At 38.4% G+C, this 17,928-nt stretch overlaps 1 protein-coding gene across 2 annotated transcripts in view; it reads left to right on the top strand.

Moving 5' to 3' along the window:
- The window catches only part of veph1 (ventricular zone expressed PH domain-containing 1), a 76,150-nt gene that overhangs the window by 34,560 nt on the left and 23,662 nt on the right, over positions 1-17,928 (top strand). For both annotated transcript variants that reach the window (XM_023961681.2, XM_020708427.2), the window contains exons 5-8: positions 9,434-9,597; positions 10,134-10,343; positions 15,802-16,022; positions 17,571-17,789. In XM_023961681.2, the coding sequence (XP_023817449.1) occupies positions 9,434-9,597; positions 10,134-10,343; positions 15,802-16,022; positions 17,571-17,789 (814 nt within the window). The remainder of the gene's footprint in view (positions 1-9,433; positions 9,598-10,133; positions 10,344-15,801; positions 16,023-17,570; positions 17,790-17,928) is intronic.

Genomic DNA, 17,928 nt, shown 5'->3' with positions numbered 1-17,928 from the left:
GAAAGGCTGCCCAGCCCTGGTCCTTGAGGGCCCCCACTATGCTACTTTTCCAGCTATATTTACTTTTTGCTGCTGATTTTCTGGCTGACTGAACACACCTGTTCCAGGTAATTACTATCTAACAGATAGATAGAAACACAATCTTAGCTTTCAAGGAGTTGGGCTGGGCCAGACTATAAAGGTACCAGTTTATAACAAGTGACCTTCAGAAACCCTTTAGGGGCAAGGCTTTAGGATTTGCTTGAAGTCAGTATTATTAAAGTAGGTAGTAGCAAGGCAAAAGGACTTATGGGGATTCTAATGAAATGTAATGACCGCTCACTCATAGGAAACTCTTGTTGTAGAACCTGACCTCTATTCCCAAAATCCCACTTCTAACTGTCTTTGTTAAGCAGATTTTGTCATGATTTGAACTTGTCTTGTTTTTGGTCCTTGTTCTGTCTTGTTTCTGTTTCCTGTTTTATTTTGAAAGTATCCTGTCTTGTCTGTTTTCTTGGGTTTTACTTACTTTGGGCCCCATCTGCCCTGATCGTGTTCACCTGTGTCTTGTCTGCCCTGTCTGTATATAAGTCTTGTCTCTGCCTTCCTCCTGTGTTGGTCCATTAGTTATTCCTGTCCTGGTTGTCCTTGTCATGCCATGTTCCTCGTTTCTTGTTCCACGCCACAGTGAGTTTTGTTTTGTTGTTGTCATCCTGCTCTGCAGCGCCTTTTATTTGTTATAATTAAACCCCTTGCCATTGAACCCGTTTGCCTCCCGTCTCTGCGCCTGGGTCCTACCGGCTCTCGAGCCTCCATCCCGTGACAGATTTATCGTAACAGCATTTACAGCGTTAAGCCTAAACTCCAGTTGTTGCACAGATTTATACATCAAACAAACCCTAAATGCTTGTAGAGAAAAAGGAAGGACGTTTCTGCGAATCTCTGTCCTGCTGCAAACATTTGGATCTCCTCAGAGCTGGAGGAGCGCCTCATCCTGCGCGTGAGTCATGCGTCGTTGGAGGTATATGTCGTAATCAGATATGAGTGCAGCGCAGAGAGAACCCACTCCTGCAAATGTTTGCCTCATGCAGAGTTCTGTGTGTGTGTGAGTTAAGGAAATTTGAATGCAGCCCAGACTGTATTTAGATTTTCTTTGGATGTATTTATTTATGTTTGTTTATGTCTTTTTTTCTAATGGGATGGAAATAATTCCTTTCTGAAGGGAATTTTAGGATATGCCCACAGTCCTGCTGTCCTCCCTCGTATCTTTCTGTCTGCCAAAAATGTTTTCTTTGTGCCTTTTCTTTGTCTGGCGTACTGGAACACCCTTGTCCGCTTGTTATCTGCCTGGAAAGGCCTTTTCATGCTGACAGCTGCGCTGACAGACAGGGGGAGTTGTGTGGGACAAATAGACACACAGCATCTCTGTTCTAAGTGCATTAAGTTTTGGGAGGAAGCATCTTTAGAGGAAGTGTGGAATTTGACACGTTAATCTTTCACAAACACAAACCTTTTTTTGCCAACTGTAAAGTTTTAAGATCTTGACTTTCTCCATCTGGTAAAACAAATCATGCAGGAGACAAAAACACAGGGTGCTTTATTTTATCTATAGTCAACCATTATGTGTTTTGAAATGACAAAACTGGAGATGAAATCAGAGGGACGTCCACTGCCAACTGTCAAAAAGGCTTTCAGCTGGATGACCATGCAGAGGACAATTCCAGAAAGGGGATGTAGAAACCAGAGAAAGTCATAATCCTCATTCATACTGGAGAAATACAACGTTACAACAATGCAGCACAACAGTATAGGTTTGTAAAACCAAAATGAGGGACTGCATGGTGGTGTAGCTTTAAGAGAAGATGTTGCTAAATGACACTTGAAGAAAATGTATGTTTGCACATCAAGGAAAATCCATTGTGTGTCCAGTGAAGCCTGTCAGGTAGAGCAATGTGCTACGAATTGTCCTTTCTATTAAAATTAAAATAAAAGCTGCACCCTCACAGCATAGTGTGGCGTCACTGCTGGCTGCAATCACAAGTCTGATTCCAGAGGTTCTGTTCAAGTTTTCAATAAATTTATTATCCACTTTAACCTTGTGTGGTTGTGCTTTCGACTCTGCTGTCAAATAAATTTCCTTCTTTCTCTTGTTGTGGGTGAAGATGTGAGGCTGGGATCACAGGAGGACAGGCATCTGTCTCTTAACTGAAAACAAAAGGGAAAAGCAGGGAAGGCTTGAATTCTAATTAATTCCACATTGAAGTCCAAACTGCCAAAACTTTTTTTTTTTAAACAGAAACAAATAATTGAATCAGTCAATCTTTGAGTTTCTCTTCTCTTTATAATCACTGCCATTGTTTTAGATGCATGGCATGACTGCATAGAATAGAGGCCTTTTGTGGCCTAATGTAAACAATGGTATTTATCCCAGAGAATATTGCAAGAGAAAGAAAGCAGAAGGTCAACAGATGTTCCCACATGCGTGGTGTGTGTGTGTGTGTGTGTGTGTGTGTGTGCATTACATTTAATGCACGTAATGTAAATATTGACTTTACCTTTAGATTTACACTTAGGAGAAGATGGATGCATCTGGAATTCTCACCCAGCAGAAATCCCTCTAGATTGTGTCATTGTAGAAATGCATTTTCTGTTCTTTACAACTTGAGACTCATTTTCAAGAAGGTGGGATGAAAAGGTCATTTTTATGAAAACAAAGCTGCTGTCTCTGTGATGCAGTGACGTGCGATGAGGTTAATGGCTGGTGAGGCACTGACGTCATCAGTCAGATTTACAAACATATGAACCATACTGAGTAACTTATTCACCATTTGATTGACAACAGTTAAAGTGTTTTATTTAAAATATCATTTCAACGTGTTTTTTTTTCATATACAAACTGCAGCATAGAAAAAAGCACAAACGTTATTATCGTCTTACCTTTACTTGTAAATAAAGTCCATACGCCGCTCCTTCTGAAGAAAATGACTTGCCGCTTGCTAGCAATTTTTTGTGTCTCTTTTTGTTGTTTTTAACATGGTCTTGTGGCATTTTTCTGATGATGGAGGACATATATGAAGAAAATTAAGCTTAAACTTGCATTTCTGAGTATTTCTTTATTCGAATTGTTGTGGATCAGGTTGCTGGTTGGACTACAGGCTCCCTGCTCCACTCGCATTCTGATGCATCCACTCGTAGACAAATGGATCCATAGCAAGGGGGTCCCAGGGAGCACTCACCTTTCACTTGAACAGCACTAATGGGCTTCCTGCACGATGTTCAAGGTTCTGGAAGGATTAAAAAAACAGAAAATATCGGCACGACGGGCCTATCTCACCTATTTCACCCTTACTTACCCCTATGCGTTGTTTACATCTTCCACATCCTTGGTTTCCACCTTGTACTGTTAATTACTAGGTGACTAGTAAGCTATGAGTTCAATTTTCCAAAACCGCCAACTTGGCCATGAGGAAATCCTGTGAGTTCCCCTGGCCCGTATAGATAGAACTTTTCATCACAAATCTTTTCCAGGACTGACAAAGATGAAGATTCGTTAAAGTTCGCCTGTTCAGATATCATGTGACTCACACTATATGTGTGAAAATATGTTTTTGTTTCAAGAAATTATTTTTTTCTTGTCTCCATTCAGTTCAATTGGTTGCAAATATTCAAAACTAAAGTCACAGCAAAGTTGTCGGAGTAATTCCCCTTGTTCCTGCTCATGGATACATCTATGTAGAACTTCTTTGAGCTTCATAATTGCATGCATATTTTTGTTTTGGCAGCTTTGCTGTCCCTGTTTTTGCACCCACACTATAGAAGGGTGACGTCTTGAGTCTTTTTATCCAGGCTGAACTTTGTGCCGAATGTAGTCAGATTTGCGATGACGTTCAAGGGGTCGAGTTTGGGCCTGTTTTTGGAGAAAACCAAAGCGTTGATTTCAGGATGACAGCGTGCTGGTCTGCCTTCATACTGAGGACCATGATAAAAAGAGAAAGCAGTCATTCATCATGAGGATTTGATGAAATAATGATAATGTTGTGATGAAATGCTTGTGACACAATTTGATCCTACCTTTTATATGGCTTTTCGCCAAAGGAATATAAGAAGTCAACATGCTGACGAGCATGAGTCCAGCTGTTCCTAATCAGATGCTGACTCAGCAGAGGAAGAGGAGGAGTAGGTCAAATGTCCGCGAGGCTTGCTGGTGAGCTTCACCGATGACTGTCCTGTTTGTTGGAGGTGAGATAAGGGGCACAGACGAGTCAGAACATCCAGGACGTGTTTTGGGGATGTTGAGGGGATTACTGCTTTAACTAGACAGCAGCTGGCACCAGTTCTATGAGTCTGTTTGGCAAATCTTTACGCTCTGATGAAAGCTTTGCAGATACATAATTTTAGGGGGTCATGAAATGTCATAGCAACTTTGGAAGGACTTGCTTCTTACTGTGCATTTGACAGTTTTTATGCCCCCCATACCCCCAACCACCCGCCCACTGCACCTTCCACAGGTGATTTAAACTGCATGATGAATGCCTCCCAGGACAGTTCAGTGAGTGTCTAAAGTCACAGAAATCATGTTTGAGCTTCAAAACCTTCCAAGATCCTGCCTCTGGATGTGTCTTCTATGGTTCTGTTACCTCCCTTACAGGCGTTCAGTTACTTTTGGCATCATGGATGCATTTTTAGTTATGATTGGATGGTTCCCAAACATTTTCCCTCAATAACTGACATCCCTGTAATTGATAATTGATTTTCAAAACGCCAAACCTCCATTTTTCTTTTTTACAGAATCCTGTACATTTCAGTGTTTTTGTTCCAGCTCTTCTAGCCTTTCCTGAACTTGATTACAATTTTTAAGGTTTTGTTCTTTTCAAATATAGCATCTTTTGGAGATAAGGTTCTCTGAAGTATTTAAACAAAGTAATTTGCCCCATTATGGAAATTGACAAAACAATTTAAAATGTTAAGAAAAGCGTTTTAGTTCATTGGTTCTTTGTTTAAAAGTGTACAGTCTTTTAAAGTAGGAGTGAAAAAAAAACTTCTGGGTATTTCTTTGTGACTGAACTTGTTTAAAACAATCCGATGTTCCACCATCACAAAAACATCAGATCTGTTGGGATAAACTTGTCAGGGGGCGTGACCTTTCTGCAGGACGGAATAAAAGGTCACTTCATTCTTTTGTAAGCCGTCATCAGGATTTGGGTGTTGGCATGAAGGTCAGATTTTGCAAAAACACATAAAGAAATTTGTGAAGTTTAGAGGCCTTTTTGATAAGAATTTCCATAAACGGTGTGCAGGAATTATCCACTCGGATGACTTGCCGTGCGCTGCGGCGTACAGTCAAAGGCTGTAAATCCTTCAGTGCAGATTCTCGTCGCCACCTGCCTTTTAACATTCCTCCTAAAAGACCTCTTAGGTCTTCACCTCCAGCTTTATGAGAATCTGCAACTATCCCTTTCTGTGCGTGAACTGCAGCCGTCTGCTTTTTATGGTGTGCGATGCTGTCCTGGGCGTGGTTCAGGACAGCGCATGAGGGCAGTTACAACCTGCTGGGTATTATTTTTCTACATTATAGAAGAATGGATACTACACTGTGACCACACAACCTGTGAATAATGACAAACAGCAGTTGTTTGCCTTCTGCCAGATTTTCTTTTAATGTAACAATCAGTCATGGATGACAGATTTCACTCTTGTCCGTGGCCCCTTTGTCCTTTCCGTCTGGATCGTATGTTTGATTTCTTTTAGATCCCAGTCAGGTGTGATCTGTGACCTGAGGCGATGACATTCACGTCTGCTTTTATTTAAGTTTTTCCTTCTGGCTTTGTCTGCATTTATTAGGCTATTTATTAAAGTGTAACAATTTTTCTGAGTTTTCAACATGCCAAAGATTTGATTGTGACGGTGGAGGTTTGGAAAGACTTAGTGAATGATTTATGTCTTTAAAAATGATGTGAGTAAGTCAAACTTGTCCCATGGTAGATGGTCTTTCTTCACGTTAGGGCTAGGCCACAGTGTCTTCTTTAACCTCTGAAGACCTGGATTCATATTCAGACTTTGACTTTAGACTGTTGTTTTGCAGATGACAGTGTTATTGATCAGGAAGCAGGTGAAGAACACGTCTGAAAAAGGAGAGAAAAAAGCGGATATGTTTGGATAAATGAGATGCCGGTGAAATGGGGAAGTTGCTGGGGGTAGGATGTAAAGAATTGGGTCAGGTTTAAAAAAAACAATTATTTGGTTTTGCTATATTGTAATTATTGTATTATCTTAAAGCAAAAACTTGGTTACAGTTCTTTATTGTTGGAATTCATATTTCTATTCATGAAAGTTCCACCTTCGTTCAGTTGTGTGAAAACATTTTTTTTTCATAACTGGAACCTGTGGTTATCAATCGTTAGTTACATAAATATTTCATATAATAAATTGTAAACTTTTGCAGATAAAATAAAAAAAAAAATCAGTACTTTGACAGCAATAAACAACCACAATAAAAGAGGAGGAGGAGAAGTTCAAGTATTCGACTCAATAATGTAAATCAAAAGAAATGGTGCATGTAAGAATGTTGTAAATGTTATTTTGTGCCTTTAAGTTAGTTTGCTTCTGAGAGTGCAGTAAAGAAGAGAATAACATTATAATTTGAGATTCATGTTAAAATCATGCAAAGCAAGAACAAAGATAAAATGGAGATTTTTGAAACTAAACTTTAGAATTGTTTGGATCAAGGTTGCTGTCAAAATGTCGACTTATTGGTTGATACTAGTGAATTATGCATTAGTAAACATGGTTACGTTTTTTATTTTTATCTGTGGCATATTTGTCAACTCGGTGTTAATTTTTCTTTCTTTTTTTTTTGAACAGGCATCATAAAGCATGATGCTTCACCCCAGTCCCTTTTGGTTAATGTTGATTATCCTTTAAAAATAGTAAAAAAAATTACGATTGAAGAACCAAATAAACTTTAAAAGAAGAAAAAGTTTAGAGACAATGAGGATGTAACAGCTCTCTTTTGGAGGGAGGAGGAAGGAAAGGGTCCACAATGAGTACAGCAGTAGGGTGGCTAAAGTTGGAAAAAGGCAGAAAATCAAAATAGAAATGGTTTTATCATTTTTATAAGAGAGGAAGAGATTTATGGATATATAAGAGAAGAGCTGAAAGTAAAAAAAAAAAAAAAAGAAACTTTAACCTTTGCTTTTCTCACGTTTCCAGTTTTATTTCATCCTCAGACCTTGTTTTGCTTCTTCTTTCTTCTTCTTCTTATTTCTATAAGTGTAACATTCCATTAAAAAACAACACATACCTCCAACTCTCCAAACGCAGATTCCACAGTTTGAAAGTATAAAATCTCTGAATTCAGCCATGAATCAAGAACCAGTGGGGGGTGTTGACTCATTCTTGTGTGGGGTGGATTAACAGATTCTTGTTCAGTCGTGGACCACCACTGGCTTGTTTATAGCTCTATTTTAACGACGAAAAGCGGGAAAGATTTGTTTCTAAATGTATACGTTTCATACTATGGCAGTGCAAGCTTCATGAAGACTTAAGCTACATCACAGAGATGTGTTCATCATTTCCCTTATTGGACGCTATGGAAGCATTTGTGTCTCATAATTCAAAATAAAAGTCAATACCAGAATTGCTTTTTCAAAAATATAAAAAGGAAGCGAAAGGGGATTTTTAATTGTTAATTGTTGTAACTTTGATAAACTCAATTGATGTTGAGGCAGGAAGGCAGGGAAGTCTGCTCTTTCAAGTTTCCTTTTTACAATCGAAACAAAAAAAAAAGAAAATAAATTGTTTGAATTGAAATGATTTGACAAACTAAATAAAAAAAGTTCAATCCTGTGTTTTATCAGTCTTCATGTAGGTAGGACACTTGAGGGTTTTATTTCATTGTGAAATAGAAAAACAAAAAGCTAACATTTACAAATACATAAAGATTTACTTTCATTGCTTGAAAGCAGAAGCATTTGTTTCTCCAAATTGCCGCTACATATGAACAGTAATCAGCACGTCAGTAACAATGTCATCTTTAAATTGCTGCCTGAGTGTTGCTCCAAAGCCATTGCAGTGATCCATCCAAACAAACAGCAACGGCGACGGCTAAGAACTGCCTTACCTGGATGCAGGTTCAACACCATCAGTATTAGCTAAAACTCCACTTTATACAATTTGAGCATTTAGTGATTTTTCTTTTTTTGGTTTCTGGCCATCTTTTTTTCTGACAAACACAATGTAACTGAGAAGATCACTTTTTCTAACCGATTGTTTTCTGTTTTTGTTGTATTTGAAAGGAGAACTTGAAATACCACAAAGAACAAAAAATTAAGGATTTGAACTTTTTTTTTCTCAGTTCCCCGCATCAATCTTTCATCATAAATTAGTCAACACCAAAGAGTCGAAAGGTGATATGAACAAGAGGATGAAACCAGGTGTCAAAAAATCTCCTACATGAAAGTTTGAGATTATTGAAATCCAACCTGGCTTTGCCTTCTGCAGCACTAATGACCAACAGGACGTCTCACCGGTTTGAGCTGTTTTCTGATGCTATTAAACAGTTAATTAGATACATATATATTGTTTATGATAATGATGAGGAGAATATTTTCAGACATCAACTTTAAAAGGAAAGATAGGACAAAAAAATACAGAGAAAAAGAAGTAAAAGCTTTATAAGTTCACACCCCCATGCCCTCTCTGTTATACATGAAAATGTTAATCGGGTTTAATGTTCATAAATTTCTAGATTTAACAATGTTGTTGAAAACATTAAGAATAATGAACCTTTAAAGCTAGTGGAAGACAATGTAAATAAAGGGATGATGAGATATTGGCGGAGGGTTACTTTCTTTGAAATAATACATTTGGTTATTTTCAGTGTCTCTTGCTGGCTGTAGGTTCATAATGAGATTTGTATACTGTTTTGTTTATTCAGTTTACTTAGAGGCATTTGTTGTGGCTACAGGAATTTTCAATACGCTATGCAAAGTTCGTTTCTGCATCGTAGAATGATAATGAGGGGTTGAGATTCAGACGTAGCACCACCGAAAGGCCCAGGTGTGTAATGCTCGGTCCTCCACTGTCCTTTATTCTCCTCCACGGTTGTTTTGAACGGCGCTTCTTCTTCTGGGTTGCTGTCAGCAGCACATATTGCTGCATGGACCTACAGTGCCCTCTAGCGGTTGTTAGTGGGAAACAACCGCTAGAGGGCAACCGGTTGTTGGTGGGAAAATATAGAATATATGAGCCTATTTATGTTTAAAAAAATCACAAAGAAGTCACTCCTGAGTATAAGGCGCACCAGCCAATGTATGAATGAAAAAAAAAACGCGACTTATTCTCCGGAAAATATCATTACCATGATCAAAAGACCACTAGGAACTGTATTTGACAGTGAGACTGTCATGCAAAAACAAACTTGACGCTTATTTGTTTGCGTTTTTCCTTCTAACAGGAAACTACATGCTGCTGCGAGTACTGCCCTCAGTCTACCCCAAAAGACCAGAGACCATCCACCGTTACCTTGGTGACCTGACAGCAGTGATGCCACAGCTGGAGCCCCCGGAACAACAGCACCTCATTCGACTCATTCAGGTGGTTGCAGAGCAACATCCCATCGTAAGTGCTTTGGGTTTTTCTGAGCTATAAGCGAGTCTAGTTTGAAAATAACTCGTATGAGTTGACAGAAAATTTTAAACAGTTCTTTATACATATAAGTTGGTCTCATTTTGTTTTTACTGGAATCCAATAAATTATGGAGCACAGCACATTTCTCTGCCTATTTTGGAGAAAGCTAGGGACCACATAGCAACTACCATCCATCATGGTGGTAAAGCATGCCTAGTTAAAAGACCTCTGGAATTTGTCTCCTCTGCTTTCTCACACATTACAAAATAGTTGCGCTTGAAGTCTACTTTTGTCACAACTGTTCCCAAAGATGTTCTGCATCTTTACACAACTTACTGGAAGTCATGAGGCGGTAAAACTGTTCAGCCGTCACTTTCGTTCTGTCAGAGCGGATGCAAGAATGCTCCCATATGTGACTCATAAAGAGGGAGAAGCCCAAATGACAGGACATTATCAGAAAGGAGATACTGAAAAGCTGCTTTTCCGGACGGTAAGGAGTCATGGTCGTCTCTGCTTTTTTGTCTCAGATGTTGAGCATGCACGTGCCTGCGCTGGTTAATTACCTGAGCCTTCCCTGTCTGAGTGAGGCTCTGCTGGGGGCTCTGGTGGAGGTGTCCCAGGCCTGCCCCTCCTCACTGGTCAGCTTCCTTCCAGCCCTGAGAACGCTGGGACAGCGGTCCTCCGCTTACCTCGCAAATGTCGCCAAAATCCACGGAGCTGTAGGGATCATCAGTGAGGTAAAAGAAACACAAGCGGCTCTGACAGCTTACCTGAACAAGCTTACGTGACTGAGAGGAGATGGATTCATGTAAATTCTTTTAGTGTTCTCTAACTGGACCCTATAAATGGTAAAAAGCTATAAATGACAAAAAAAACATAATACCTCACTGTGTGTATTATAGCTGGGGAAGTCCTGATCCAATCATGAGATCAGAAATTGAAAATTGATCAGAAGTTGATGTTGCATCCCGATCAGAGACTTGATAGTCAGCGCTGTATATTTCAGGTTTATCATTACAGATAAATATTCTATAAGAAGTCTGCATATCATGAATGGATCACCACATTCTTCTGTCATAAAACTCAGCAGAATAATCCACTAGTTTGAGCAGGAGGCGCACATAAACAGCTTGGTTAAGTTAGAAAGATATTCACACATTCAGACTTCCGGGTTCAGTAACTTTTAAAACTGCCAGCAAGTGTCTCTTGTGTTTTGTCTGGACTCGCTCTTGACAGCGCTCTACAAAGGCATTTCAAAAGAAAAAAGGTCGTGTTTTTGTTTCTTTTTATTAAGAATTGCTCTCTCCATGCTAATGACTGAGAGACGGCTGCCAAGGGGCCGTCCACAAAGTAAAGCTCAAGGAAAAGGGGGATTTATAAAAAACAATCCATAATCTCTCAAAAACAGCCAAAACTTCAATTACATTGAATAAATACTCATTACCATATTTATACTACAACAAACATTTTGGAAAAAAGTTGTTGTCTTTAAACTTTACATTTTTTTTGAAACACATATAAATTAATGTGTTTATAAGTTCTGAAGATATTAAAGTTTAAGTTACCAGACATTCTTTATCAACAAAATAAGTAAATGAACTATTTCTATCTATTGTTGCGCCATTTATACTTGATTGTTGAAGCTACTTCACAGAAGTGCTCTGTATATGTGCTAAATGATAAAAGAAGGTTAATTAAACAGAAATTGGGGAAAACCTGGATCTGTTTGCTTGTAAGATTTGTTCCTCTTTAAATATGTTACGAAAGTGTCGAATCGGGACTCGGTATTGGCTGATCCTCAAAATCAAATAACTCGGAATCGGGTCGGGGCCTAAAAAAAATCTGATCGGGACATCCATAATATTAAATATGTTCATTTATTGAAACAAATTCTATCAATAAGCTCTATATTTGTATAAAAACATACCAAAGGAAATCATTAGGAAGTTATTGAAACCAATAACTTCCAAAGAAGAATTTGGAAGTTATTTGAAGTTAAAAAAATAAATTTTTGATATGCACTAAAATGTAAACAAAGCTGAACATTTTTCATTTGAAAAAGGTGCAGGGTTTTAATTTCTTAGGTCAAATGGTTGGGCGATGACTGAAGTGATAATTAAGGCATCAGAAGGACAAAGCAAACAGCTGTGAGCCAGGATGCAGTGGAAGGGGAGGACACTTAATACTAAATCAACTCCTTTGTCAGATTTTCTTTTTAAAACAAACAGTTTAAAATAAGAAAAGGAGGAACTTTAATAAATAAAACCTTAGATATTTAAGAATGACAATTCTGTCGGGGAAAAAAATGTGATCAACTGATGCTTCATTTTTTTTAAGTGGGTCAATTATAACGGTATAATGTATCCTACAAAATTCTGTTTTCTGGTGGATTAAAACAAAATCCCTCTACTTTAATTCATCAATTGGTTCTTTTTAAAACCAGGTTTTCTGGCTCACATTAAGGTGATTTGACTGCTCTTACATGTACAGGCAAACACCTTCATAGAAACAAGCGGGGCTTATTTTTTATTGTGTAAAGCAGAAAAGAGTGCATGATTATAGTTTTTTTTCTCTGTTCTTCTGCCAATTTTAGTATTCCAAAAAAAAAAAAAACAGGCTTTGTTTGGGGAGTTGGCTGCAGTCTAACACCTACATCAGTTCTGAAAAAGACAACACAAAAAATTTCTAAACTGTTGTCAAAGTAGAAGAGGATAAATGAAACAAACAAAAGGATTAAACGTTTCCTGTTAAAACATCTTCAGAAGAAAATAATTTTCCTTTTTGCTGTCCTAAACCCAGATTATAATAGTTGTTGCTGTAATGTTCTGGATTTCCTGAAAACTATTAAACCAACATGTGCTAAGTGATGCGAATTATTACAGCAGACAGAAGCACAAAGGTGCTATTTACCAGATGAAAGAAAGTGGGTTGGATGTTAAATCTACTATATGTCAGCTTTAAAGACTCACTATGATTAGAGTCATGTTTTTGGTGATTTTAGGGTGGTGGGCTTACTCCGTGCCAATAACCCCGCCCACAACTCACAGGTGAATTTCTAATGAACTACTGCCGCTCTGCAGAAACTCAAAAACGACACAAGTTTTTTTCTATTTTGACTGAAAACTGCATAATTTTAGTTAAAAGAACACTGGAAACGGTTTTACAACAGATCGGAAGATGATGTGAGTGGGACTTTAAGGGTCCAACCAATCACGTTGCGTCATCTGGACTAATCAAATGTACTATTGCATGACAGCAGATTCCCATCATAGAAAACAAATATGTTAGGATAATTAGGGAAAAAAACAACATATAACAGAAGCCTTTTTTTTCCCCGCTTCTGCGTTTGAAACTGTTTAAAAACTATTCAGCAATGTCCCAAAAGAAGAACATATGCCAAACTTTAATCATGCCTCCACTCTCACAGCCACCATCAAACACAAAAACTGTGAAGCTGTATCAAATCTTTCGTAACTCCAGTTTCCTCCACATGCGGCTTCCTTCTCAATCTTCTTGTCAGGAGAAGCCGCCAAGCAAGCTCCAGCAAACACACAAATGGGCTCCTCGAGTGTGTGTGACCTCAGTGTCATGTCTTTGTTCTCACTGGAATCACTCAGAAAATACCCCCTGGTTGTCAGGAAAATGCCCCTGCAGAGGCCTCCTGGTGATGGCAGTGGAGGATACCTCCTGTGGGTTTTTGTTTGTGCACTGCATACACACATACACACATCTGTGGATGCATTTGGATGCAATTGCACAACTTCCTTGGCTTCTTTCCCCTCTTCAGGGGTTAGTCTATAGTCTGCATGTGGACTCTTTATAAATCAAAAAATATCACCAGTGAATGTAACTCTATACTCTGTTGGATGCACCATCTGAACATAAAAATAGTTCCTCTGTGCTGCTAAAACCCATTTAGAACATTAATGCTTCAGTTGTGTTCACCAGAGTCCGAACTCTTCATAAAAGCCCCAAAAATTGATTATTACAGTACATTCAGGGGTTGCCAGGTTTTGTGTGCATGATAGCTGCGGCTGTTGGAAGTTCCTTGTTTGATCCCCCATAAGTGTCAGTAAAGATTCCATGCTGCTAAAGTGTTTAGAACATTTAAAAAATCCCAATAAATAGAACAAAACTCTAAAATTTAGATCACAATGATAAAATGATGGAAAAACATATTAACAACAACAAATAAAGTTTTTATGCTAATCGGTGAAGCTAACCTTTTTTTAACTCTGTTTTTGTAGAACTGCTTTTTCATGGCCCAGTTTCAGAAAGCCAAAAAGTCTGAGACATTTAACATTTAAAACATTTTGACATCTGAAAACATTTTTGTCTAACGTATTCCTGTTGGCACTGAACAAGCCCAAATCATTGCCCCTCCACTGCCATGTCTAAGAGTTGGTTATAGCTGTTTGGATTTTCACCTAAACTAAAACTGTTCATTATATTGCTTGTTTGTTTATTTGATTTCTTTAGAGAATTTTGAAAACCAAAGCTACACCACATTTCTTTTGAATGAAGAAGCCTTTTTTAGTAATTGGTCTGTGATTATCTTTAACACTACGCTTAATTTTATTTTATTGTGATTTTAATTCTTGAACGAATTTTAAAAATGTTTTTAAAATGTAAATTAAAGTACACAACAGAAAAACTAAGTGAAAATTAGGTGCCGTTGTTGACTTTTATTGCAGTTTAGTTTAACATATGATGAATGATAATAGCAACAAAACTTAAAACTAACAAACGTCCGTTTTACGCAGCAGAAACAGCATTTGATTGGAATTCACATCAAGAAAAGTCAAATAATAATGAAAGAAAATGCAAATATCTTCCAGAATAAGGAGACAAGGAAAGAGTTGAACACTGATGCACTTTTAAGAACATTTTGCTCATAAAATGTTGGGCTAATGGCCCATAACATGAAATGTAGGCAATTTCGAAACAAGTATAAAAAATATTCAGTGAATCATGTTTTGCTGAGGAAAAGTTTAAAGTGACGCAACAAATGTATTACTGAGGGTAAAAAAAAAAGAGAAGAGTTCCATTTGTGGTCTCATGCTTAGCAAGGTTGTGGTAAGTCCTCAAAGAGTCAAATCTTTTTGGAAATGACACGGCTCTTAGTCCCAGATGAGGTCCTGATACATTTTTGGACAGAATACCTCCCGCCTGGCATGGAGTCTCCGTGTTTGGTCAAAACCCGACCCTTTCCCGGTCGTTTTCGAATATAACCTACTGAGAAACTGCCTGGCGACCACATTCTTGTCTCCTCATTTCAGACTGTGTGACAGCTGTAAGCAGAGCTGGGCTCTGTTTTTTTCCATCTGTTCCTCCAGCAGTGTGTCAGTTTATCAGTCAAACTGAGTTTTTACAAGCCGAAGGGCCTTATTTATGCCCACAGCTGGAGACATTTGCCTGAAAAACAGTTTTTTCATCTGTTGTTCCAGAGATTGAGTTAAACTGAAAACCTTTTCACCTCATTTAGACAACATGAGATTTTTTTTCGTTTTTTCGTTTTTTTTTTGGTTGTTGTCTTGAATTTATTGAATCAAAATTAACCACAAATGTTGAAATTTCATTAGATGTAGCCTGGGGAGGTTAAAAGAAGGAGTTCTTCATTTTAAACTTTGGAAAAACTGAGTTTAAACTTTGTGATTTAGCTTCAAACACATAATTCCAGCTCCATCAAAATCTAAACGTCCACTTTAGAGGATTAAACAAGTCCGGATTCTTTCTTCCAGGAAAGAATTTTCTTTTTCATCTTAAACAAAGAGCATAAAAGCACGGATGAAGTCTACATCTGAGGAAGCTCATCTTATCTGGAACATGTCTTTTGGACAGATAAGACCAAAGTAGTTTGTCCTAATATTTGTTCCACTCTATTTTTAACTGAATAAATTAGAGCTAAACAAAAAAAAAAAAAGACTAATTTACTATTTTTCATTTGAGTTTGTTTTGCCCAAAACTAAATAAGTTGAACTTTTGCTCTGACCTTAGCTTAAATTCTGTTTATGTAAAAGGGTCAGAATAAAGTCAGACATTCATGGTGGATAAAGCTTGAATTTGTTGCGTCACAATAACTCTACTAGGAATTGATTTTCTGGGTCTTTAATATGTTTATTTTTGTAGTTCGGAATGCCAGACAAAGGTTTATAGAGGGCTACAGATTGTATCTGTTGCTCTTTGTTTCTCCAGAGTCATGCTCACAGCTCTCTGCTCTACCTGGTGTGTCTTCTGGGGAGCATGGAGCACAGCTTTCACCACACCCTGCTACTGGAGATCAGGGCACTGACTGACCGATACCCATCTCTGCTGGGGGGCTGCGGGAAAGACATCTACAGGATGAGCAACTCATTCACTGCAATAGCCAAGCAGCTGGGAAGACGACTCGAGGACAGGACGGCTGCTGACTGCAGGTTGGGAGACGCAGAGTTAACTAGAGCAGCAGAACTAGAGCAGAATTTTTACACCTGTGTGAGGGCTCCCTGCTATACAAGTGGGGATATAATATGAGATCATAATTAGAAACGCAGGGCTGCCTGGTGGTTAACACCCTCACCTCACAGCGAGAAGGCCCTGGTTCAAATCCCATCTAGATCCTCTGTGTATGAAGTTTGCATGTTCTCCTTATGCACGTGAGTTTTCTTCTCAAAAAAGCTTCATAGGTTGATTAATGACCCTAAATTGTCCCTTATGTGTGAGTGTGTGGCCCTGTGGTAAACCTGTCCAGGGTCTACTGAGCCATTACCTAACAGTGGCTGGGATAGGCTCTAGCAACCCCGTGACCTTTAATAACCTATAATGAAAATCGGGTTTTTGAAGTTCCTGTAGCATTGTTTTGTGTGACGATGCAGGACGTATACAAAGAATATAAACTTAAAATTGAGTTTCTGAGTCTTTCTTTATTCGAATCGTTGGGAATCTGGAGCAGATGAAAAAAATGCAGTTTGAAAAAGAGCGTATATGTGGGGGCGGGGTTGCTCCACGCTAACAGTCCCGCCTACAACTCAGTTTCTAATGAACTACTACTGCTCTTAGAAAACGACACAGGTTATTGATTTGGGCTATAAAGTGCTTAATCATGATTAAAAAAACACTAGGAACACTTTTAAAACAGAGCAACAGAAGATCAGAGTGAGACTTAAGGGGTTGAACAAAATGGATGGATGGATGGATGGATGGATGGATGGATGGATGGATGGATGGATGGATGGATGGATGAGCCAAAGACAGAGGCACAGTTTTCCTTTTTGGACTTTAGCCTGTTTACTTAATGAGTCTTTAGCTTAAACTTGTACGCAAAATCTTTAGTTTTTTTTATTGTTTGGACCCACTTAAACTAATTAGAAATTTTAAAAACATCTTACAAATCATTTTAACTCTGTCTTACTGCTCAAAGAAAACATCAGATCATTGTTTTCAACAAGATTTTTTCCATTTCACACTATGTTTCTAACTATAACTTTGAAAATTCACATTTGCTCTTGAATGTATCAGTTTCAATGGAGTTCTGTCAGTCTATAAGGTAATAACAACTGCTTAAGCAAAGCAGTAAAGAAACGTGTGAGGGCGTATGTGTGCTTCAGTTTACATGTTCAAATTAAAAAGTTCTTCTGACTTCAGTGTGAGAATGAAATGCCATGTCCCACTTTTAACAGGAACAGTATGTGCAGAACTGGATACTTACAAAATCTTTGTTTGGGGTCTTTTGGACCAAAAAGAAAAAGGAAAAAAAAAGTTAAGGAGCAAGAATTCTAAACTGGGGACCATGTTTTTTTTAGCAAATGTTTCCATGATGTCCACCTGCCTAAATAAAACAAGCCCATAAAGAGTGAGGTGACAGAAGGAACTTGAGACAGAAAATGAGCCGACAGTTGTTTACATGAAAATGAAGACAAAAGGTAAAGCAGGAAAGATAAATGAACGTTGAGTTTGATTCTCAATATTTGCTCTCCATGTTACAGGCTGGATGAGGCATGTCTGTCTCCCTCTGCATCTCATTCTGCTGCTGGCGGAGCAGGAGGAGACATTTTAGAGCAGAGGTTACAGGTGGAGATCCAAAACGAGGAAGACAACTTGGCAGAGTTGGAGAAGGAGGTGTTGGCGGACTCCCCTGCTCCTCAGCGGCACTACAGCCTGAGCCAAGCTGTCAAAGAGGAGAGAAGAGAGATGAGGTTTAACAGGTGACTTACCTTAACATTTATGGGTTTGGTGATTGAATCAGATCAAAAGGTTTTTTATTTTTAATAGGAACAGAGCTGCTTGGAAAACTATTCTAGTACCTGAGGGGGTTTTAGAACACACTAACTTTTTCTGTTATCT

Source organism: Oryzias latipes, chromosome 13 (genome assembly GCF_053564925.1).
Source record: "Oryzias latipes strain Hd-rR chromosome 13, Olatipes_Hd-rR_3.1".
In the NCBI taxonomy this organism is placed as follows: domain Eukaryota; kingdom Metazoa; phylum Chordata; class Actinopteri; order Beloniformes; family Adrianichthyidae; genus Oryzias; species Oryzias latipes.
Note: the sequence above shows the minus strand (reverse complement) of the source record. Positions and strands in the feature narration are given on the sequence as shown.